At 41.1% G+C, this 25,048-nt stretch overlaps 1 protein-coding gene across 7 annotated transcripts in view; it reads right to left on the bottom strand.

Moving 5' to 3' along the window:
* Window positions 1–23,412, bottom strand: part of LOC117763358 (VPS10 domain-containing receptor SorCS1) — a 150,584-nt gene extending 127,172 nt beyond the window's left edge. For 2 of the 7 annotated variants that reach the window (XR_004614150.1, XM_034588408.1), the window contains exon 1: window positions 21,738–23,402. Coding sequence is in view for 5 of the 7 variants with exons in the window: in XM_034588408.1 (XP_034444299.1) it covers window positions 21,738–22,694 (957 nt within the window). In the remaining 2 variants the exon portion in view is untranslated. Of the gene's footprint in view, window positions 1–21,737 lie in introns of all 7 variants that reach the window. The other 5 variants (XR_004614149.1, XM_034588444.1, XM_034588417.1 and 2 more) reach the window with 5 other exon arrangements.
* Window positions 23,413–25,048: the final 1,636 nt, after the last annotated feature.

Here is a 25,048-nt window from a genome sequence, read left to right as displayed (position 1 = left end):
ATTCACTAACATATTCTAGCGATAGCCAGTAACTCCTTGGATTTCAAATTAGCAGTCGGAGCATCCCACCACTTACCCATCCCAATAAACAATTCTTTAAACAAACATTTATTTTCTATTCATCACTGGGTCTTAAATCACTCCCTGGTAATGAAGACTGCTAATTATGCCTTCATACTCATTTTGGCTACATTAATTCATGTGAAAACAGCCTTCATTTCTCCTTGCTGTGACATTGCTTTGCCTGGAATCATCTCTATGAGCTAAATATGTGCATGGAGACAGGCAGAGATAGCAAAGGAGACTCACTGTAAGCCAACATTAATCACTCAAATTAACAATTTCATGATTGATGGTAATGAACAAACTGCCTCAACTCTCCTCTCCGGTGAATGCCATTAGCCAAATTCCACACCCTCGTGGATGCTGGAGATATCTGTTTTATCTGTCGCCGTATTAACATAACAACTCGTGCAGAGGCTCAAATTATGTTGGGTTATACAGTGTGGATATGTGAAAAGCACACTGTCAGGGAAACAGAGGAAATGTCCCCACTGTCTGTGTGTGCTTCATGACACAGCCAGAGGTATAAAAAAAAATGCGCCGAGAGCAACAAACACTGAAGCTTCAAACGGAACAAATGAAACATTGGGAGGGACAAGTTGCACATTTTAAAAACACACCTTTTGGATGTCAACATAGCAAGACGCTGCCATCTGTCATCGAGAGGTATGCTAATTAAAGCTGCTCTAATTATGCTTTCCATATGGATTGTGGTTGACGAGACAGAAAACTTCTTTATTCCATCTAATGACACAATGCCTGCATCATTCTGACCTCATCCCCGTTTCCCCAGCAATTAAAACCTACAAAGTGCTGGTAGACTCAGCGTGTCTCCATCTCTCATCATCTGAGAGAGGCACTTTTTTAAATAATTTTTTTCCCCCCTCAGATCAACTCATCAGCGCGGTGCAGAGGGATCAAACAGGCTGGAATTTGCTTGAGGTGTGAATCTGAAGAAGTCCTTCGATTGAGGAATACGGTAATAAGACCTTCACTTGAACTAAACAAGGCTCTCAAAGGCCCCCGGCGAGGGAAGAAGTACAAGGAAATCTCATTAGGCACAATACTTTCTCGACACGACTGCCCCATCACAACGTGGATCTTAAGGAATCCCAGCAGTCAAGTTTAAGGACAATGAAAAGAAAAGTAGCAACCTGAAGAAACAAAGACGTCCCGCTTGCCTCAATGTGCCTCGGTGGCACGGAAACAGGCTCTTTTAAAAAAAAAAAAGGTGTTGAGCAGCAAATTTCCCGCCACGAGATGAATTAAAGTGCTCGAACCAGCAATATTTTAGATTCCCAGATGGAGAAATTGAAGCTCCTACATACGAGTCACATGAAAAAAAAAAAGTCTCCCCGAGATAACAGGAGGAAAAAAAGTCTCCCTGAGATGAAAATAGACAGCTTCAAACAAGTCTAGACTTTGTTCAGTTGCTTGCTGAGGGAAGAACCTTTCTATGAGTCAACGCTGCTGCTAAAAGGATCTGGAAGTATCCTTAAGGCCAGCTTCAACTGTATGGAGCTAAAACGAATGCCCTCAAACTTTAATTTAGTTTTCAGATGTATAATGAGGAACTTTTTAGATTGTTATGTATCAGTCACTTGCATCTGTAGAAAGTGTGTGTTTCAAATAGAATTATAAACTGGTTTGACTAAGCTGATTAAATTGACATAACAATGACTGTGTTTAAACAATGCTTTGTTACTGTGACCCTGGAGGAGGGACATAGGCTCAGTGGTCGGCTTCACCACTGCAAACCATTTCAGTAGATTTACAAAAATGTTCCACTAAATAAATACAAAAATAACTAAATAAAATATTTTCTTGAGCAAGAAAATGAAAATGAGAGACCTCTTAGTTGTTCTCAGTTTTAATTGAATCCCACTTAGTCACTTGACATGTAACATTGCAACATACATAGATTCCCTTTAGGTTTATCGCTGCCTTTTCTCAGGCTACGATGACAGCGGAGTTGAGAGAAAGATGCTTAACCATTCCTTAGAGATGAGAGTGATGACTCCCTGTAGGTTCGCCACTGGGAGTCAAGCCTTCCAGATTATGGTTTATTTTATTTTGACAATAATGATTATGATAATTCTGAAGATTATAATAAATATCCAAAGTGTCAATGTGAGAATGATGTGGCAAGGGTTGCACCTCGTAATGAAGAGCATTATCACTCAAATGTGTTCCCCTCAGCTTTATACAAACTTTCACTCCATCAAAGTGTCATTTTTAGCCACAACCAGAAGCAGCTTTCACAGAGGAGGTTCTAAAAGACCATTGTTCACTACCTGCTCAGCGACAAACAGTTACAGAGCAGCTGGCGGACATGGTGGCACATTCAGCAGCTGAGGAGACTACATTTGCAAGATGACACAAGGCCAAAAAATAAGAGAGATCTTAAAATGCCTCTGTTGTTAATCTTGGGTACTTTAAAGTTCAAAGCCACAAACCTTTTCAAATATCATCATCAAATATCATAAAATGGTTGAAAACTAGCTTGCACCATGAGTCCTAAAAACCTTGGACAGGGGGAATATCACCAAGTGGGCTCAGATATTTGTTCAAATCAGTTTAAATTCTTAAAATTGTTCTTTCTTTATATTATGTCATTTGTCATGTTGTGTTGTGAGTTTGAGACATTTTGGAACCTGGTGTTATTGTGTGTGTGGTGTCTGTGGTGGTCATGACCTGCCTTTACCTGACTAACATGAAAATGGATGACCACACTGATCATGGCCGTTCAAATATTTTCAAAAGCCTTGAAGAAAGCTGCTTTCCACCAATATCTAACATGAACATGTGAGCTATTGCTATACTCTATAATCTGCAATGCAGTGCACACAATTATCATGTTATTCCCTGGGGGTGATAAAGTCTGATCCATAGTTAAGTTGCTGTTGAGAAAATAGGTGGAAGGATGTGTTGTGGGTGAAACTACATCGACTCCGGCAACACAGACAACAGGCAGACAGATGGAGCTCCTTGATGTCAAGTCTATCTGTGCTCTTCTTGTCAGACCGTATTTGAATAACAAATCAGTAAATGTCAGAGTCACATCAAATAAAACTGCAGAGCGCTCCGCCATCACACTACAATCTGCAAAGCACTTTATTGCTTTTTGTCTCTGTGCTGCTTACGAATCAGAAATCATTTGTATTACAATATGCTCGGATTTTCTAAGTGTTGGAGATTATGAATCTTTCCGACTATTCCTATATGAATATTTTAGTAGTCATGGCTTGTAGGTATTTAAACCCTATTTCAATGTATTCCTCTTTCCAACCGCTCCTTCACGCCTGCACCACACATTTTCAGGTCCCCTCCTTGTTTCCCTCCTACAGGTTACATAAGCCCATGTTTTCCTGGGGATGGAGGCAAGTTTGTGCATTTCAATATCCAAACGTCGTATAGATATATTGTCATTTTCATCAGCGACGCTTCTGTTTCTGCTCCTCCCATTTCTAACCTGATTCAGTCAACATCTGACAGCAGAGAGTGAGATGGAAAAAGAAACGGTGGAAAGCGGGAGGGAGGGAGACGTAAGAAGTAACCCGACACAAAGCAAAGAGTGTTCCTGTCTTATTCTCCGCCACTGAGAAATGTGAATCCTGCCATGCTGTGGCTTTTATTCCAATTATTGCACTATAATGTCATATTTAGTGAGAAACTGCTAATATATTAGGAGGGACAATACGTCTGACAGCATTCAAAATAAGCAAACCATCACTTATTGTGTATTATTAGTACATTCTAAGACTATCAACACTTATTTTGATCAGAAATTGTATACATTTGTATTAATAACTACTGAACTTGCTATCTGAGCTCCATCAGTCTCCATCCACAGACAGATAACACTGTATCACCAGCTCGGCCGTGTGCAGCCCCGGGGATGTTTCACATGAGCACCGACTGAGCTGCTGCTTACAGATATGAAGTGAGTAGATACGCTTGTACAGTTTCTTAACCTGGTCCAGGGCCACAGGGGGAGTGTGTGTGTGTGTGTGTGGGGGGGGGGGGGGATTTCACCATTGATTGGTCCTTTTTTTGATTTACAGCAATCAAGCACTGGGGGGGGGGCGGTTGTTGAAAAAGCTTCTACATGGCCAATGGCTCGGTGGAGTGCATTGATGGACTTTGGATCTAAATCTGTCCTGATTTGCCGTACTGTGTGAAGAACTGCTGTCATTTCATTTCAGACCTGAGCGGACTGTAATATGCTGTAAACAGGATCTATGTTCAGAAAACGTCCATACATCTGATATTGATTTAACACATTTAAAATGGGCTATATATCAATTTTGCAATTTTGCATGGAAGGGGATATACAGTAGTTTATGCGACAGTATTGCATTTCTGCCTTTTCTAGAATTCTTCATTTTCCTGGCCAGTGGTCTCCAGAAGGGTTGAGGGGGAAGGCTGAGTGATCCAGCCCCATGGAAGGGCCATCTGGTCTGAAGAGCTCTACCTGAGTCCAGCGCCTATAAGGCCACGGGCACCTGGTGAAGCTGGCAACGCACCGCCTCGGCACTTTGCCAAATAAGGAAAGACACCACTTTGATTTGGATGGGCTCCACTGTCCATGGAGGTCCTCTGTCTGGAAAGTTACCAAAGAGAGCAAAGGAAGTTCAAAGGGCACCTCTGCTGGATGGAGCTCCCCGTGCACCTCACACTCACAGAGACCATGTAACTGGATCATCCTCACATATTGAGTGAATCGTTGCAGTGATGCCCCACAAATAAGAAATACGACATTCTAGCAGAAGAAAATTGACAATAATCTGCATTTAAGGATAAACTGATCATGTTGTATATGATTATTATTATTATTATTATTATTATTATTATTATTATTATTATTATTATTGTCAATGACAGACAATAGATTACTATCTGACATTTTGAACATGTCTGCTCCAAGCCTGTTTGTTCCTGTTGAAGACAAAAGTCGTAAATTTAAGCACGGGTCACAAATAAATAGTTCTTGTTTTAAAAAAAAGGAAACAATTGTGTACTTGTTTGGGTTTTATGTGGTAATGAGTATTTTGGACAGCAGGGTGATGTGTATGGGAAATATTCCCAATAAATAAGTGCACATGTTCATTATGAAGGAAAATGTAACACAGTAAAACCGTGAGTCACTGGTGTGTTTAAAATTGTGTTTGGTTTTACTAGTTTTATATGGTTATAGGAATCATAAATATGACATACAGCAGAAGCTAAACACGACTATGACACACACACACACACAAAAGTATAATATAAAAGTAAATTGGTACATCGTTGATTTCGGTCTGTTTAATGGGCTCTGCTGACGAAGAATTGCTAATGCTATTAACACGTCCAACAGAGAGGGCTTTTATTTGAAACACATACAAATAAAGATAAATATTTGTGTCAAAACAACTATCACAACGACAGTGTGTGGTGTGAGGTAGTTAACACCAAGATAAGTGAAGACCTCTGAACAGGAAGAGCTTATCTTATCACTCATCAAACTACTGAATTCCACAGCCCAAAGGCACACTGATAACTGCTGCCTCAGATATTTACACACTTCCTTTGGAAAATCAAACGCCTTTTTTTTTTCTTTTTTTTCCAAATCAATACAACTACGCCTTTTGTTTATTAGTGATATACAAAGCATCTCCTTCAGATTCTTGTTGATATTAGAAGCAGAGCCTGGATTGCTGTGCTCCTACTCTCGCGCTCCTCTGACTCCTACTATCACACACCTCCACAGTGCACCACTCGGGTCGTGTGGTGAGTCAAGGATGTGAAGAGCCGACGCTCACACAGTGATGATCACATGGAGTACCACCCTATATCTCACACACATGAACTCCAGCTTTGTTCAGCATTACCTCGACAGCAGATAGATCCATGATAAATCTGATGCACAATAGTGATCAATTAGGTCTGACAACCACGCTTTTTCTTTTTTTTCATTATTTTTCTTCGTAAACCTGGAGTAGGATGATTTTATTTCACTCCATTTCACGCCCTGGGAGGGATTTGTGGTATGATAGAGTCCCGCTTCATAAGGTCCTCCCTGCCCCCTGGACTGACTCACTGCAGAATGGATGAATTAATTAGATCCCTGTACGGCTGGTGTCCAACAGGAGGACCTGCAATACTAATGAGCTGACGCCCGGTGTAGTTAGACACGCTCTTCCAGTCTACAGTCCCGCCATCTGTAGTCCACTGCTTTGTATTTAGAATGTACATCTAAAAACAACCCCTGTTGTTTTGTGACTGTCAGAGATGAAGGATTAAAGAAAATGAAAATGAAAATGATTGTGATTACCAATCCACTGAATCCAACTTATTATTTACATGTGACTGGGCTCAGACTTTTATTTACCTGATGTTTCAAGATGAAGCGAACGATCTAACCTTTTTTAATTTACTGCAGAACTGTAGATCTCATCATTATTATCTCAAACTGACATGAAGAATCCAATCCAGTAAAACAACCGAGCTATGATGTCACATAGTTTACAGACACACTGCTTCTCATATTTAATTGAAGTCCATTTTACTTTACTGTTCTATCCTTTCGATGTTAAGCTGCTGTCGAGAAAAAAAGGAACACTTGCTCAGATGTTTCACATTAAAAGCCTTCAAGCAGGCCTTCAGGTGTCATCACTTGTTTTCCTGCAGGACTTTAATGTGAAACATCTGCACAATATATCAAGTTTTATTGGCGAGAGCTCGACATCGATCAACAGAACGACAGAAGCAAGCGCAACTGATTGATAAATTAAAGCAGTAATCTGTTAAAAAGAGTAACTGTATGTGATTGCACGTGACTGGTTGAAAACCTCTGACCATGAGTTCAGATTTTGCAGCAGACGCTATCTTCCAAATGCCTTCTCTCTGCATGGTTCTGAGCCACTAATATTAGATGGATGTTTTCTAAGTATGATCCAGCGCTGGTGCTGTAGCTGCACTGTCAACAGCCTTACTTTGCTGCTGTCTAATGGACTGTGATGGCTGGGTGCTGGCTTCAAGAGCTGTGACACGAGGTGCTGGGCCGATCAAAGCCTCATCCCAGGGATACATGGTAATTCACATGGTAATGACAGGGCTGAGGTAAATGTGTTTAGACATTAGCAGATGTGGCAGCTACTGTATCTCCAGATGTCTTCATCTGTCCCCGGTGTGCCTTTTCGAGGATGACTCTATACACAGATGGCGCCTGCCAAAAAACGAGGAGTGAATTCTTTTGCTGTATCACTGTTTCATAAAACACATGGACACCTCTTTCAGAAAGTCCACAAGAATATGGGACAGTTTAACTGGCCCATATGTTTTGTACATTTTATAATGTATGAATTCGCACCTGTCGATGGTGTATTGTCTCATTCGTAAAATGGCTCCCACTCAGTCAACATGCAGCAGCAGTTTGACTCCACACAACAACTGTCACTGCTCTGTTGTTCAATCAGTGTTTGTCACGTATCGTCAACCATACAAGTAAAAGAAAACTGTAACTAATCTTTCACACAACACATAAATAATATTTTGGTCTAGTGTGCAAGGATTAATCTGGGTCAACCCCTGGTGTCACCGCCAACTGACAAAAGAGGAAACAAATTATTAATTTATTTTTTCTTTGCTCTACCACCATGTGAAACTTTCTCCAGCTGTGAGCAGCAGTTGGCAATGCATCATGGGAAAATGGTATCGGGTAGCACCCTCAAAAACATAAGTATGTTGTTTTTTTATTTGCCATGATCTTTGCCATGATTTTTGCCACGTATTGAACATGCATGCTGGCTGCTTTGAGTAAACGGACTATCTTCCAAACTACTTGCTGAGGTCACTCAGTGCTGGCTTGCTGAACGTGCCACACACAGACAGCAACAGTATATGATGAAGCAGCGTTACATTGAATAAACTATTATAACACATTAGAAAGGCAACGTTAGAATACTGCTCAAAATGTATTTTTATGGTCCTGTATTTATTTAATTGCAACCTTTTCTTCTTAGTTACCCCCCCCATTGCTATATAAATAATGTGTATTATTATTATTAATATTATGTTTATTATTATCACTATTATCATTATTATTGTTGTTGTTCTTATTATTATCTTTCATTGTGTCACGTTTCCAGTGCGGACACACTGAAACAAAAACCGCGACACCCCAAAAACCCTTACAGCAGTCTAATTCAATACTGCAGTGCTATATATTAACCATCACAATGAGATGTTCCAGCTGTGGGTGGCTCCTCCATCTCCAGTGAAAACAATGACACATTATTTACTTGCTGTCCATCCCACAGCATTAGCTTATGGAGCCACAGTAGTAAACCAAGTCCAACACCGAAGCTGTCAGGCCATTCTCTCCCAGCAGTCGAGAGCATTCTGACATTCAGCTGTGCTGTGTCTCTCAGCCTCTGGAGAATCGCTGTTACGGCTGTGTGACTGATCAGCCTCTCTGAAAAGACTCTCTGTCTCCACATTACCTTTCCATTAACAAACATTACAATTGCAGGAGCAGCTCTAAGTGTCTATTTGGGATTTGGCTGCGACTTTTGCATCACCAATTCAAATTCCCTGTGCTAATTTGCAGCACTAATGTTGTGACATTATGCGCTTCCACTAAACAGAGGTGTTAACTGAGCTATTAGTCACACACGGAAACAAGCGTTTTGAATAACATGTGATTGATGAAGTTACAGCCATGTTTCCAAGACGTTAATTATGAGCAACCACAGAGTTATTAGCAGAGAGTTGTTTGTAACTACTCATTATGTTAATAGGTGAGAAACTATAAATATTCAAAACAGGAGACATTAATTACATGTTTTTAAAAATGTGATTTAGACATTTTATTGTGTAGTGTTTGTCTGATCACAGGTAGCATAGTAATTCACTCAGTGGTACTGCAGCGTGCACACACACACACACACACACACACACGCACACGCACACGCACACACACACACACACACACACACACACACACACACACACACACACGCACCTAAACTTTAAGAACCTTTGCAGCTTAAAAAACGACACATAGTATGAACTTCACCAGCCAGCAAGATAAGAGTAAAATGAGGAAAGTATGAACTTAAGCATGACTTCTGTATAGTGCTGTTTGTATCGTATTTCTTCAAGTAGCGTGAATGTGTTCGAGGTAGCAGGAAAACCCATTGATCATAATGACTAGCAAAGTGATACTGTGCAGACTCATTACCAGATCTGTGAATTGCTGGTCGGGTCATCTGTGCGTAACAAGCCAGGAGCAGTGTGGGCTCTTTCAAAAGCAGAGAAACAGGAAAAAGTTGTTTTGCCTTTTGAACCTCAAGTGTTTGGTACGTACCATATCAATTTCAAGAGCTGGAGTAGGTAAAACAAGGGCTCTTTTTTATTCTTGTTTTGTTACACATGCAGAATTTTTATTAAAACAACAACCAGCGTGTGGTGAGAGGGAGAGACTCATCCATCGCCTGTGCTTTGTATTGTTCGTTGTGCTCCTTCTCAGCTACTTCCACCACTCTGTGTGTATCCATGTTATATCAGGCTTGGTCAATTAACTTGGCCAGCCCTCTCATCTGCTGCTCTCAGTCGACGTGCTGGGCTCTTGAAAAACACCTTTTTCATCTTCACTTTCAGACACATTCCTGTGGTTTACAGATTGCCAGTGATTCAATTTGTGCCACAGAAATGTGCCACAGATGGGACTCTCTGCCTCCAGAAAGAAGGCCTCGGACTACCTTGCAATAGCTGTGAGAATCTTCCTTGTCAATCAGAATTGGTACAAGGGGGAGAGGTTTCAAAGGAAGCAGATAATGTATGAACACCGTGTCCAGCAATCGAGCCCTTTGCCTCAGACTAAAATCCACAGTCAGAGGTTATCAGCTGTAAACCTATGAAGCCCATCCTGCAAATCTGACTTTTTCCGATATTCCGAAGCAATTTAACTCTGCGCTCTTCCTTAATACTGTCGGTTTTTTTATGTGCAAATTACATTGTTCCCCTAACTGTCACAAATGCACGGACAAAATCTTTATGTGAGCACGCTCTACCTCGCAGCTCAGCCTCTAAGCTGCGCTTCACTTCTCTCCTAACAGAGCTCGTCTCTCCCACACACCAATCACCTTGATTGCCATCGTTCACATCAAAATGTCAATCACATCCCGGGGGAAGATGGGCCGCTGCACGCATGTCACCAGCGACAGCAAAAACGTACAGTGCACTGATGTTTGTAAAGAGATACTGCCACTTCACTATAAAGTACATTTACTGTATCTAAAGTGACAGATGGGTACGCGTCCTTTGACAAATGTTTAGTTTATCCCATTGAACCAAATGCCTGATGGTCTTAGGAATGCCCCAGCCAAAGCAGTTTTTAAATCCAGCTTTTTACTAAATTATTTTTATCAAATCTATGGTCATACCATCATTGTGTTTAAGTCTATTATTTATCATTATCATTCTATTATTTTACAGAATTCTATCTATTTTATTAGTACTAAAATTTGTAATAACTTTACCTCATTTCATATTTGTAATCTCTTTTATTTAGCTTGAAATGTGTTTTAAAAAGTTGTTGAAAGACTTTCTCATCTTAAAATGATTTCACTTTAACCTTGTCTCTGTGTTGTTTGTACTGTCCCTGTACAGAATCTACCTCTGTGTATGATGTGCTTTATAAATACAACTGCCTCACCTAGCCTTTCGCAAAAGCAACAATAGAGGCCACTCACACTCTTTAGTGCTAAAAAATAAATCAGCACATAATAACAGTTTGGATGAATAATTTTGTGAGTAACATAGAAACCCAATTTTTCTTGGTAGTGCAGTGTCCTCTCTTTGAGCTCGATATTAGGTGCATTCGACTTGATGCGGCGCGGCGCAGCGCTGAATATCTACCCCTTGATTAAAACTATATATATTACATGTAATTATGTATATGTAAACAATTGTGTAAACGTATAATATTCATTTATTGGAACACTGTCAGTGTATAACTGTTGGTTTCTCTTTGTTTCTGTTATTTTATTTCATGTGTGCTTATTTTGTATTTCTAATGTGCTGAATAATAAACAAGGAAAACGTTCGAACTATTAATTTCCAAAGACGAAGTGATGAATTTGAATCTCCTTCTGACATGGTCACTATACACTACAGTTAGAATTTTCCGCTCAAAGAAAGTAACACACTAAAACACAGGGATTTCCTCAACATCCTTTTAATCTGCAACGACATTAAAGTGGTGGGGTCGAATTTTTGAAAACCTGAAACAGAGAGTGAGCTTTTCCTCCATCAGCAGCTTACTTTGTTTATGTTATATTATTGCAGCTGTCATCTAATTACATGTCCATTCAAGGTTCAGAGATACACAAGATCAAAGTTTGAAAATGAGTGAACCTCAAGCACAACAGGGACACTTAAAATCCAAGAGGCACGTAAAGCCCAAGGAAGCTCTATACCACAAGATTTGCGTGTTCGTCAAATGTCAAACAGCGTCTGAAACCAACCCTTCCTCTGCACCTCTCAAACGTCGGATTCGGAAGGATGCATCTGACACTGTTTGTAACCTTTCAAACAGCAACAAGCTGAGAGGCATGTCCACTTCACGAAGCGATTGGCCAGGTGTGGGGATGAGAAGTATGTGTTTGTTAGTTTGAACATCTCTCTCAAGAGCTCTCCTTTCATTGTTCACATAACTGCTTTCATTCCTTTCCGTGTGTGAATAATCCCATGCAGCACCAAGAATGGCTCTAAGGAGAGACTGACGGAAACAAGTGTGTCTTCATCCCCTATTTGGAAAAAGGTAAACAGGCTTTTTTTCCTTTTTGGAACAGGCTTAAACACTGTTTGATCACCAATGCTGAGTCTTCCCTTTCAACACGACTTGGTGCGTTTAGTCACATCATTTTAGGAGAAATCTTCATCCTAATAATTCTGAGTTCATCATTTTCATGGTTCAGGGTGAGGGCTGACATGAAAAATAAAAGTGCTCAAATGTAAAAAAAAGCACAACTCAGCATTATGGCCATGCTGAAGATAAAAAAAAAAAGTGAGATTTTCTGTATAAATTCATAATATTTTGAGAAAAATAATGTAAAACTTTTGGCACATCAGCACCACATTATCATAAGAAACCAGAAAAAATTCAGTAAGAAACGTACTATTCCGGAGAAAGGACCACATAGACTTGGAGAAGTTGCCTCTTTAGTGGAGGAGGGAATGTTTGGTAGAGGGTGACTGTTGGTTACATCTGCATTAGACAGTATTCAAAGAGGTTTCATACATTCATGAAGGGTTTGGTTAAAGATTTTGGAGCCAGAAGGAGTGAGAGTCAGGCAAGCACAGGCTCTCCTTTCTGCTTATTTCCTTTTTTTTCTTTATTGTCGTAAAATTACAACGTTATTTTCGACTATTCTTGTAATATAATGAGTTTATTCTCAAAATCAAAAAAACGGTTTCTTCAACATGACCCTAATACTCTGTTATAAAAAGGTGGTATTCTAATTTGACATTTTACATCTTATGACACAAATAATAAGGAGAGTGTTAAAACTTGTGTACAAGACTTGAAAAATAAAATGTATTAAGAAACTAATGCTACTTAGGCAGAAGAACTAATGCCATGAGTTTAACAGAAATACATTCACTACTTTACTACATAAATGGATCCACAACATATAGAAAATGTCAGTATATGTCTTAAGATGGGAGAAAAGAAAAAACACAGGTCTTAAGTCATAAGCCACCAATAAGGATAAATCAATGTTTATCCTTTTTGTGAGTACAAGACAAATTCTTCCCACTTATTGTAAATTGAAGGGGCCAAAAATCGAGTGGCCTGCAAAAACACCAGCAGACACAATGTCATTGAATGACTGAAAAGAAATTGAAGAGTGAGAAACAGAAAGGTGGTAGCAATAGAAATGAAACTCTCAGGAGCACCTAAGGGTACTTACTGAAAGAAAGTGTGCGTTCCTGAGGCCTCACAGGCTCGGCTGAGAGAGCCCCAACATATTACCCACAAAGTGTATAATATTTGTCGAGGGCCAGCCCACAGGAAGACCCTGACTACTCCAGAGACACCTTGGCAGCATACTACTTCAGAGTAAAGCAAATAATGACTTATTTGTAAGTGTTTCACGTGGGATTGTTTTCCATGCAAAAGAAAGACAGGATGGAAATCCCAGTTTGTTTACGGGCATATACAGCCTGATGGCAAGTCAAATGCTGCTCAGTGGAGCGTGACAGCGTCCGCCTGCCTGATCACTCCCAGCCACATACCCCGAGGATCGCTTAGCCCACACAGTGGCTTCGGTTATATTTGCTGTTTCAATGTGTCTTTAAATCTACTCTCAGCAGGATGGGCTAAGTAACGGGTCTGAAAGCACACAGATAATACTCTGCTGGCGTGGAAGCTGAATGTTCACAACCTGACTTGGAGGCTCACACTGTAATTGCAGCATAATTTGGGATGAGTGTGGCCAAGACACATGGTTCAAGCGAGCAAGTGGTGTTGTTATTAGAAATTGACAAATAAACAGGAGCAGGAGTCCTGAGGGACCTGTTTGAATGGGATGATGAAGATATTTTGTAGACAACAGTCAAGTTGGGGTAAGGTTTAAGGGGGTTTAAGGGGGTAAAGGCAAAACTTAGTTTAACTGAAAATCACTCAGACTTTATTTCAACATCCATAATTAGCTGTATGAAGAAAAATATGGTTAACATTGGACAGGGGTTTCTTACAACAAGAGCAGATGGAGTACAAAGCATTGGAAATATGGAAAAAACACACTAGAGAACAATATGATTTAGTGCATTAAAGTCATCTAAAAATAATATGTACCTTTTCTTCACTTCAAGCAGTAATTTGATACATATTTCTTACCTTTAAAATAAAGGCACAGATTATTTGTTCAGCTTTCCATTCTTCTGTGTGAAGTGTAAAGTAGACGGAAAATAAGTATTTATGTAAAGGAGGTGTATTGTAAAATCATTCAGTGATGTATATCACAATGTGTTTTGTGATGTTATATAAAAAAAGGTTTTCACTAGTTAAAGAAGCCAACCGGGTGTCTGTTTACGCGTGGGCCACACTGGCTGCGTCGCTGATCTGCTGCGTCTCACAGGCGTCTGTAGTTCACACAGGGAGCACGTCTGCAGAGCTGCTACGTGGGGTTATTGGTGTAATTACTATATTTCCTTAAATAAAAGTAGGGCCATGTACTCAACTAAATGCCAGGACTCGACAGTGTGAAGCCGTGCATCTTCCGGTCCTACAGTAACAGTAAAGACTTTGTTCAAACAAATGCATGTATTCAGTCAACAGAAACACCTCTACTTTGAATCAGGTGGAGGACGTTTTGCAAATATGTATGTGTGTGACATATTTAGCAGATAGAGGCATAAAAAGTGTGGTAAAAGATCATTTTCACTGTCTGCAGTCCTTAGAGAAAATAGGCGATACCCCAACTGTCTAGAAGAGCAGCGCGGCTCAGGTACGTCTCATGCAGGCAGTGTGGCCGCTCTAATCTGATCAAGTGAGCGCAGAAATGAAAAGACGTTCCATGAAGCTCACGCATCCAGTGTAGCCAAGGCACATAAAGTATTCGTCAAACTGTCCATCAAAGCAAGAGAAAAGCTTTTTTGATTAACCATTTGGTGGGTTGTAACCAGAGCAAAATTGATTGATTGACTGATTGATTTTATTTCTCTCTCTCTCTCTCTCTCTCTCTCTCTCTCCTGTGTATCATTCTCCTCATCTCCCTCTGCCTCTTCTCTTCCATCTCCGCCTTCAAGCTGATTTCCTGTCACTGCAGGTGTCTCAGTGTGAAAAGGGATTTTGTTTTGAATCTATCTCTGTCTCCCTACACTGTTAAATGTGATTAGTTTCAAAAGCTTAACAACAAGGAAGTGAAGGGACAGTCAGTGATAGATAGATAGATAGATAGATAGATAGATAGATAGATAGATAGATAGATAGATAGATCCGTACATACATACATACATAAATAGAAAGAGTTTGGACACAGTGAAATTGTACCTGATGGTGGTACTGGTTAAAACCTTAGATGATCACACAAGTAAAAACTAAAAAACCACAAATCTCAACCGCATGCTGGTGCTTGAGGAAAGGTCAGTGGACCACCATAATCCATTTACTAATCCATTTATTTCATTATTCATTTACCAAACTCAGTATAGTTTCACAGGATAGGTGTGACATGCTGGTGGAAAGTTGGTGAATGGCCAGAAATCTGTAGATTTCAACCAAATGTCACAAGAATCCATTTAACTGAGATATTTGTGTGGAACAAATTTGTGGCCTAACCAAAATACAGACATTGTCATCCCTAAAGTTGTAAAGCTAAAATATAAATAACTTTTAATGCAACCTTTAAATCACTGTCCTTTTTCAACAATAAATAATACTGTACTGCATAAAAAGGTGAGTCAAATTGTCTGCTAACCACACCACTTTTCCTCGTTGCACAACTCTGCCCTAAATTACACATCTTGGATGAGCAGGTTGTAAATGTGTTCAATGTGTTGCTCGTACCACAACTCCATGTGGCATTGACGGCCCTCAAATGTCTCCAAATTAGCAAATTGTGAAGGCGTGATGGTGCAGAGGAAATGTCAGTGCACAGCGGAGATTTGAAACAAATCTTTGGGTTGGTGGTAAATTAGCTGTTGCCATGGCAATGCGAGTGCATACACAAACATAAATAGATTCCCTCAACACCTAGAGAGGTACTGCCAGACTGTCATGGGACAGTGAGTGAGTTTCTCACAATTCTTCAAAGAGTGTCCTGTGATCAATTCCTCATTAATTGGCAGAAAAATCTTTTGATAGATCGCTCGCTCGTCTGTGAAAGAAAAAACTGCTGTTGTCTCTGCAGGGTTTCAATTTCAAATTCACCTGCTTCTGTTTGCTTTTGTTGGACACGTTCCAGCAGCAGGACAATACGTCTCGGGAAGCTCAAGAGTAAACTTCTCAGACTGACAGACAATATGTCAGGCCGACCGATCTGATTGACAGGCCAGAGTACTTAATGCCTGACATTTCATAATGTAAATAATGCTGTCCCAGTGCGTGCTGTACATCCATCTGAGCAATATGCCACCGGTCCCACGGTGAGACTGCTCTTTGCCTGTAACCTTTTTCCTGGCATCTTAATGCTGCTCTGCCAGCACCGAGAACTCTCTGTGTGTAATTCTGACACAGTGGGGTCAAATTAATTCAATGTTTCCGTGCTTCTTCTGAGGACTCAGCCTTTATTTTCTAAACCAGTTCAGTGATTGCAGATTAAATTACTGAGTTCAGTGAGTTTTTTCGCTGCTACAATGACGTCTCTGCATCGGATGAAGCTGAATGTGCTGTTATGTGTTTCACAGTGGATTAAAACCACATGTACACAAAATTCCAATCATGGTGAGTATAAAAATGTAATGTACACCTACCGAACAAAAATAATCTCAATACAAATCTACGAATAATGGCTTAAAAAAAATGATTTACATTACTAATAGTAACAATTAGCCCTATCCATGACTTTTTACCTGCAATAAAATGTGCATTTAAAGATAACTAGAGTTCATTTCAATTTGAGTTCCACTCAAGTAATTACTATGATCTAAACTTAGTTTTCACTATTCTTAAACAGGCTATAATCAATGTGCAGTCAGATTGTAAAAAAAAGCTCAAAGTTTAAGCCTTTAAACACTAGAAATGAAATGTTGTGATCCTGTCAAGAAAGTGGTTTGTTTTTCCGCATTTCATGAATTAATTTTTAATTACTTTATCGTGGTGTGATTGCTCAGACAAGAACCAAAATAGTTGGTTTACAAACTCCAATCCTTTTTACCAATTTTGATCTAGATTTGCATGTTTGTCTAACACTATGATCTGAGTTCAGAGTTATTACTGTGGAGAGTACAATGTTATCAGAGTGAGAAAACTGATAGACGGAGTTACACCAAAACATACTTGTCCATTACCAGATACTGAACCCCAAGTCCTGCCCGTAGTTGCACTGTATGAATGTGTGTGTGAATGGGTGAATGGCAAAAAACTGTACTGTAAAGCACTTTCAGTGGTATTCAAGACAAGAAAAGACTATTTACCATTACCAGATAGTGAGTTTGAAAAATGTTCATGTGAACCATACACAGCCAAAAAGGGGTAAAAAAATCTACCATACAGCACACAATAGATGAAGAGAATGTGTGTTATGTTAACCTGTCTTGCATAAAGAGCAAAGAAAGTGAAAGTAACTTCCCCTAATGCTTCATGAGCTACAATGCTTATCCTCTCAGTGCTGACGGTGGGCTGGAGCCAATCCCAGGTGACATTTGAGAGGCAGGGTACACCCTGGATGGGCTGCCAGTCTATCACAGGGCTGCAACCGTCCATCGTCACATTCCCACATGCAATTAGAGTCTATAATTGACCTAACCAACACAGGCCAATGCTTAGGGAGAATGTGCAAATTCCACACGGAGCAGTCCAGGCCGGTAGATTCAAACCCAGAACCTTCTTGTTGTGAGGCAACCGTGTGAACAGTGGCGCTCTGGTTATTTATAGAAAGATCTTTTTTTAATGGTGGATATCAAGTCAAAACACAATTCGATTCGGTTTTATTTGTAACGCACCAAATTAAAACACACATTATCTCAAGGAAAGTTGCATAGTAAGGTCGAGGCCTTGCAAAATTGAACAAAAACCAACAGTTCCCACAACGAGCAGCACTGACAGCTGTGGAAAGAAAAAACTCCCTCTACAGGAAGAAACCTTTAAAACCCGACTCAATATGCGCGGCGGCCATCTGCCTCAACCGGTAGACGTGAACGGAGAAAAATGGGACATGGTGTGTGATAGCATGTTTAGTGCTGTGGATTGGCAACATATCTCAATCAGACCCATCACATGACAGCCAAACACACACAGCGTTTGTATTTTACCAGACTAGTACTTCCAGTAGTGATTAAACATTACGTTACTTTTGTCAAAAAACAAAACAGGAGTAAATTTGTCATGTGACTTCAATTATTTTAACCCCTCTCCATCACTACAGTGTCGTTCTGTTAGAGTGTAGAAACGGCAGACGACCACAAAGGAAAGGTTGCGAGAAAGTGGATTATCCAGAAAATAGACTCTAACCAAATCACCAAGTAAATCTTGGAATAAATAAAAAAAACGCAGTTTGATGAAATACTGTAGCCACAGGGTCACATTTTCTTCTCGGTCGAGTTTAAGAGAGTAGGTTAAGTTTTGGGTCATTGCTTTAAGTGGTACAAAACTCAGGTCATGATCAGATCATGGACAAACTTTAAACCAAAATTAAGTTTGAACTCAGAACCTTCGGGGGTGGAGGCAACACAAAGCTATTTTTTACAGTGCAGCTGTTGTTTCAGTCCAGATTAATATGCCGGCACAATTTAACAGCATAAGGAACGAGCGCAACCTGACCTGAGTCTCCACATCAACATCCTGCATCCTTTCTTAGAATAATCACATGTTTCCATCATTTACTAAATTAAGTACAGTCCATTCAACTGCTGCACGTGTATTTGTACTAATGATACATGTTTTTCTCTATTTGCTGTTGGCCTACAATGCTTATATGACTCTTGCGGCAATGCTGCATGAGTCCTAATTATAACCTCCAATCCAATCTGACATACAGGCTTCCAGTAATGTGGGATGCTTAACAGACGAGCCTTGTAAATGCCTTAAAGGTTAAATTTGTGCGAGCCGCAGAGCCCTTATCTGTATCCCTTTCACTTTAGCTCCGTGCCATGTTGTTTACTCATGTGTTTATTTATACAGCAGCTTAGATTGTAAAGACCGAGGACTTCTGTTCCCACTTATAGCAACAACTCTGCATTTTTAATGCCAGATCCTCTATTCTCGCACGTCTCGAGTAAGTTGTTTGCGTCAACTGAAAGAATCAGGGCAAATTGTTTCATAGTGACAAAAGGAGCATCTTTCACATGGCAAAAACCAAACAGGGCTGATAAATAGTGATGATTGTCTGTTTTGTTTTGAGGGCAGACACAAAATGGCAGCAAGGAAAAAAAAATAACAATGATGAATGGAAAATCCTCGCAAGAATCGCTGACATTTCCAGGTGTATTTATTTTTCTCGCCTCCACTGTAAAGTCACTTTTTGTCACAAACTACAATAGTTTGTCAACACCTGAAGCACAGGATGGAATTTCAGGCAGGAGGGAAGTGCCGGGCATGGGAGCCGCTGATACGTGTTTGACTGTAATTGGTTTTGTTACAGACAGGGCTAAGTGGTGTGGTTGTAACACTGAGCAGTGCAGTGGTGCAGCAGTCAAGACGTGGACTTGTGGAAGCCTGGTTTTAGGACAAACGTTCATTTTGTATTCAGGCCTTGATTTTATTTGTTTTATTGCATTTGATGCTCAGTTGATGTTAATTATATTTTGACTCAGAAGAAGAAGCAGAAGAAGACACAGCCGTGTGGAGACATCGGTCCTCACAGCAGATGAATACATTTGAATTGCGCCCCAGCAATTTTTTTTTTTTTCAGTTAAGCTTTTCCCAATGTTAATTAAAGTTTAAAGCAATAATCTATAGGATTCCATTATCGGCGGGGAAACATAAAGTGTGTTTGTAAAGGTTCTGTTTTACGCTCGGATGCAAAACAAGACAAAGACCTTTTTTTTTTCTTCTGCATCCAGATTTTGTCGTCTCTGAAGAGCGAACAAAGATGCAGCAGAATAAAAGCCAGCTGGTAAAACAAGCAATAAAATGTTGCACCGTGGACGACACTGTGCAGAATGACACATCCAGCATCACTGCCAGCTGCACTGTAGATACACTTCACATTTATACTCCAAGGAGACAGGGGCTGCAAAACTAAGAAGGTCATTTAGAAACAAATGGGCATTCCAACAAGCAAAAGACGGAACTCACACAAACTTCATTCCTTTCATGTTGTGTTCTTATTTATACTGAGGTGGACGGCATTTTAATAAATTCCAGAAGTTGTGGCACGACTGAAAACGTGCAATCAAAGGGGCTGATCTCAGGTGAAGGACACGTCTGACGTCATCATCACCTGGACAATGGCTTGGTGCTGAGTGCTGCGGAAACTCATTAACAGAGATCCTTGACCATGTGTGTGCACAGTGAGGCTGTGGAGTCTGAAATGTCGTTTTTTTTCTGTATGGATACCTGAACATTACATTAAGCACTGAAACAGAAATGTCTTCTGCGACTGTCATTTTTCAGGTAAAATACCCTCAATTCTACAAATCCAGAAATTGAATGTAAGGATTTGTGCCGTTTTACATCATTGTGAATTAATTATCTTGGGATTTTAGAAAATTGGATGAAAAAAAAAAGGCCAGCTTAGAGGAGACATTATTAGTTATTAGTAAACATCATTGTTTCACTATTTAGTGGTATTTAGGTAAATCAATCAATTAAAAGGAAATATTGACAATTTAATCAAATGTTAAAATAACAATTACACATTATATTATTGTATTATTCTCTGCCTATTATATCCTTCGCAATGTCTCTCTTTTAGAAATGTGAGTGTTTCTTATGGAGTCTTTCTTTACTTCCAAACCTGTTTATTGATTCCAAAACATCAGATGTCAGGTTTTGCTTGTACTGGCCAGTTTCTGTGGCTACATGGGCGAGCCAAGCAGCTGCTGCTGCCGCTGCTGGTCCCTCCGAATGGAAATGCTCTCTGTTAAACTCGCGTACAAAACTAATAATAGAACAATTGATTGCCTGCTCTGAAGGCTGGAGCACCTGTAAATACCTTCCTCCCCCTGAGGACTGCCGCCGCCACACGGACAAAACCCTGATCGTCTCATTCCTGCCTTCACGTGGAAGGACCCGAAGCCAGCGAGCGAGAGGGCGGCGAAGGGAGGCCACTCTTCAGCTCTAAACTTTGCAGGTGCTTTGGGCCCGTGGCTCAGGAAACGTGGCCTCACAAAAAGCAGGGAGGAGGGCTGAAATTGCTTAACCTCTCCCACAACCTACGGCGCTACTTGAAAATCCTGCCTGCTGGTCAGAAAGGCTCCGTGCTCAACATGCTTTATCCTGACATCAATGCAGCTGCCCAGTCTGAGGAAGCTCCGGTGATAAAGCCCTCTCCTCTCTCTCTCTCTCTCTCTCTCTCTCCCTCTTCCTTCCACACTGGAGATCAGTCTCTCACTCTTGACAAAGAAAAGCACTCAACCCAACCAAAGGTGCAGGGATAAGGCCTGATCTCAACAGTGAGGCTTTTGAATAGTGTCCGTTTGAATTGCACAATAAACCCACTTACTGTTAGTATCCTCCACTATAATTCATGATCATACTGAAACCCCAGTTTTCAACCCTTGTTGGTGAAGACAAAGATGGAAGCGATATGAGCTGGGAAGTAACACATCAATTAAACAAGAGGGAGATTGTTCCTCTCTTCTTGGTTGTATCTCCCTCTCTCTCACACACGCACACGCACGCACACACACACACACACACACACACACACACACACACACACACCTTTCCCAGCGCATCAGGGAGAGATCTGGCTCCTCTCCTGAGTAATGTGTTCCTGACAGCCAACATGAGCGCACGTCCCCCCCCCCCCCCTCTGTGGATTGGCGCATGTTTAAAGCGGACATAATGAATGACTTACACTGCTGTTCTGGCCGGACCAGTGCACCATAGCCTGGTTGTGAGATGAGTCCCCGGTCAGGGCGAACGTCGAACTGTTAAGTTTGAGCTCCTCCTGCCTCGGACCAGCGGCTCTCCGCTCCTCTCCGCTCCTGCGCAATTCAGAGCGCGTCACTCTGCGTGCCGCCGCCGAACCGGTGCCCTCTCCCGGGTCCTGGCGTCGGGCCGCGCGGGGGGACCTGGCTTCATCTTTACCACTGTTCCTCCTGGTGCGCCTTTTGGGTGAGACGGCCGAGGGGAGACCGGCCCAGTCGCTGGACCTCCGCTGGCCGCTCATTTTCACATCTGAAACTTTAGTCTTCGCAAACTCGCTCTCGCCAATGTCACCGTTTGCGCGCAGGCTGCGTGTAGTCCGTCCCAGCCGTGGCCCCGTGTACTCCGCCTCATCCGGAGCGCAGTCAGCGGACCCCGCCGCGCAACGGAGCCGCCGACTCCCTCCACCCGCAGCCCGGGCTCTCCCCGCCGCCCCGTCCCCGCGTCCCAAAACTTCTCTCTTCAACCCCGCCGAGGACCCACTCGTGTCGAAATTCAACAGTAATTCCCGTGCGCGCCACTTATTTCCAGGCTGACACGACCTGCAAGTTATCTCAGCTTTGGCTGCGTGGAAAAAGCTGAGCATCATCAAAAGCAAAAGCCAAAGCGCACTGTGCCACTTTGGGCAAAATGTGGAGCCCGTCTCCATGGCTGGCGGCACAGAAAGATGCGGTGCAGGCAAGAAGTCCTTTTTTCCCCCCCACACTCCGCTCTCTGCCTCTCCGCTGTGTGTTAATTGTTGCTGCGCTGTGGAAGAGGAACTGCTGCGTAAGTTGTGGCGGTGCCCAAATGCAGTGTTGTAAAAAAGTGCAGCTGAGCCTAAGTGGTCCAAGTTGAAGGATTTGATCAAATGAAGCCCCGCGCGCATGGGGGAGGAGCTGAGCATCCGGACTGAGAGATGGAGGATAATACTGCGACTGTCTTTCTCCGTGTTTGTTATGTTCCACCGTATGGTCGCTTGTTAATTAAAGCAGTCAGTAATACAATTCATTTTTATTCTGCTGCTCTTTTGTCTCCCCCTCACAGCCACATTCTTTCTGGGAAGCTACTGCTGGTAGTTGTTCCTCCTGTGGCAGATTGTATCAGCAGCCTCCCTCCAGGGAGAAGAAATCACCCAATTTAGCAAATAATACTGAATTATTTTTACCCTGATGAACCTGTTTGGATTCAGTTCTTTTGGGCCTCTTAACATGTTTCCAATTAAGTGCAGTGTCAGGGAGGGGAGATTTTATGACTTATAAAACAGCAATAAAGATTTCATTAGCTTACATTGGGACATGAGATTTGAACACATCTATATGCATGCATTTCACAATCGATCTCGCCTCTACCGAGTGATATGATGATGCCTTTTCCTTCACTGAGCTGAGGGGCAAGCTGGAGAATCACCTGTAGGCTACTGGGAAACCTGCCGACTGGACTGAATAATGGATATTTCAATGATTAATTATTGTATAATGTCTCGGTGAGAATTCACAGTGTCTCAGGTGATGAACGAGTGTCTCTTTGATATTGGCCCTGAAACTCTCCGTGTCTCTAAACCCGAGGTTATGGTGATTGCTGATGAGCACTGAGTCGCACAAAGGGATATACAAATGGTCACAGACTACTACAACAGCTGGCTGCTTTCTAGTTCACAGCAGAGCATGTTGCCATGAGGGAATGAGATGGGCAGATTGTGCCTTGAGAGGTGATTCATTTCACCACAAGGAAAAACATCCATAGGCGACAACAAATTATGATGGAAGGGTAAAGGGATATATTTAGTGTCAAATACAACCAAGAGCAATGTTTCATTTCGCTGTCATGTTTAGACAAATGTTTCCTTCTAGCACATGTTGCATCATGTGTTCTAAACAAGTGTGTCGAGGAGAAACACTTTGGTTTCAAGACAGTCATATGCTGATAATGACCCATCTGTGGTGATTACAGCCCGGTGCTGCTCATTCTGCCTCATCCATTCTCCCTCTGTGGTTACCAGCCATAACACTGGCTGGTATTGTTTGCACCCTGTGTGTGTGTGTGTGTGTGAGTGTGTAATCATGGCAAAATGTGGTCCTGTATATAAACCGACTGTAGTGTGAACTACCACAGAGGTGGTGTTGAGTACTTTGGGGTTTATATGTCTGTCTGTGGACAGATCTTGTCACTGTGATAACATCCTAGCTGTGCAAGACACAGTAATGAAACTTTACAGGTGTGAAGTTGAAAACAAAATATTGGGTTATGAAGATAAATTGACCTTATCTTCCAAAAGTTTGTTTCTATTGTTTGATTATTATTATTATTATTATTATTATTATTCCAAACATGAAAAACATGAAAGAGAACCAGTGTAAACCTTGAGTTGTCATAAAAACTCAAAAGGTGTTTAGTTTGTCCAGTTTGGGCTACTGTAAAAAACATGGCAGCCTCCGTAGAGATTTAAATATAAAGGGCCCTTTCTAGGGTAAAGAAAACAACAATTAGATCAAACACACTAGTGAAAACATTACTTTTTTGTATTCAATTTCTGCCAATAAATCCCTTTCACCTAAATCTTACACACTGGACCTTTAAAGGGTCAGTCGCCCAGATTGAAATCCATATCCATTCACTTTAATTGTTTTGGTGGCAGCAGGTCCTCTCGTGATTTTGAGTCAACTCAAATTATTGATTCGACCTATTGCTCTGATTCAGTGTCCCTATCAGGAAAACATCAATGTTCGGCAATTCCACAGCTCATAATTAACCATTTTATCTAGTAGTTGTTTATTTACACATCCAACAGTTACAGAGCAACATCATCATTCATTTTGTTTTGGTCCATCTGATAAATGGAGGTCCAATATTCACTCTTTGGTTTCTATTGTCCACTCCACTACGTTTCCACACATAACAAACTAGCCCTGTCTGTTGATTGGGACTGAGTCATACACTGAGAGGTTTAAAGTTTGTTTGCTAGAAACAAGTGAAAGCAGCGAGAGCTAACCCAAGCATTCAAGTTGTGCCTAAACCATCAGATGAAACTCAATATAAATCGCTATAAAGCTGAGACCAGCTGCATTTGGTAAAGATAATTCTCCCTTTACGTGGTCACATTGTCTTTACTTTTATTTAATCAAGTAAATTAAATACATGGATATAAAAATATAGATTATAGTGTTTCAGTTGCCCAACTTTTCCATAACGATATTTTATTTAACTCCTTAACTTCATCTTTCCCTTATCTTAACCTTATTTGGTTTGGCCAGTTCTTGA

Source organism: Hippoglossus hippoglossus, chromosome 1 (genome assembly GCF_009819705.1).
Source record: "Hippoglossus hippoglossus isolate fHipHip1 chromosome 1, fHipHip1.pri, whole genome shotgun sequence".
Lineage (NCBI taxonomy): Eukaryota > Metazoa > Chordata > Actinopteri > Pleuronectiformes > Pleuronectidae > Hippoglossus > Hippoglossus hippoglossus.
The sequence above is the reverse complement of the archived record's forward strand: the minus strand, read 5'-3'. Positions and strand labels throughout refer to the sequence as shown.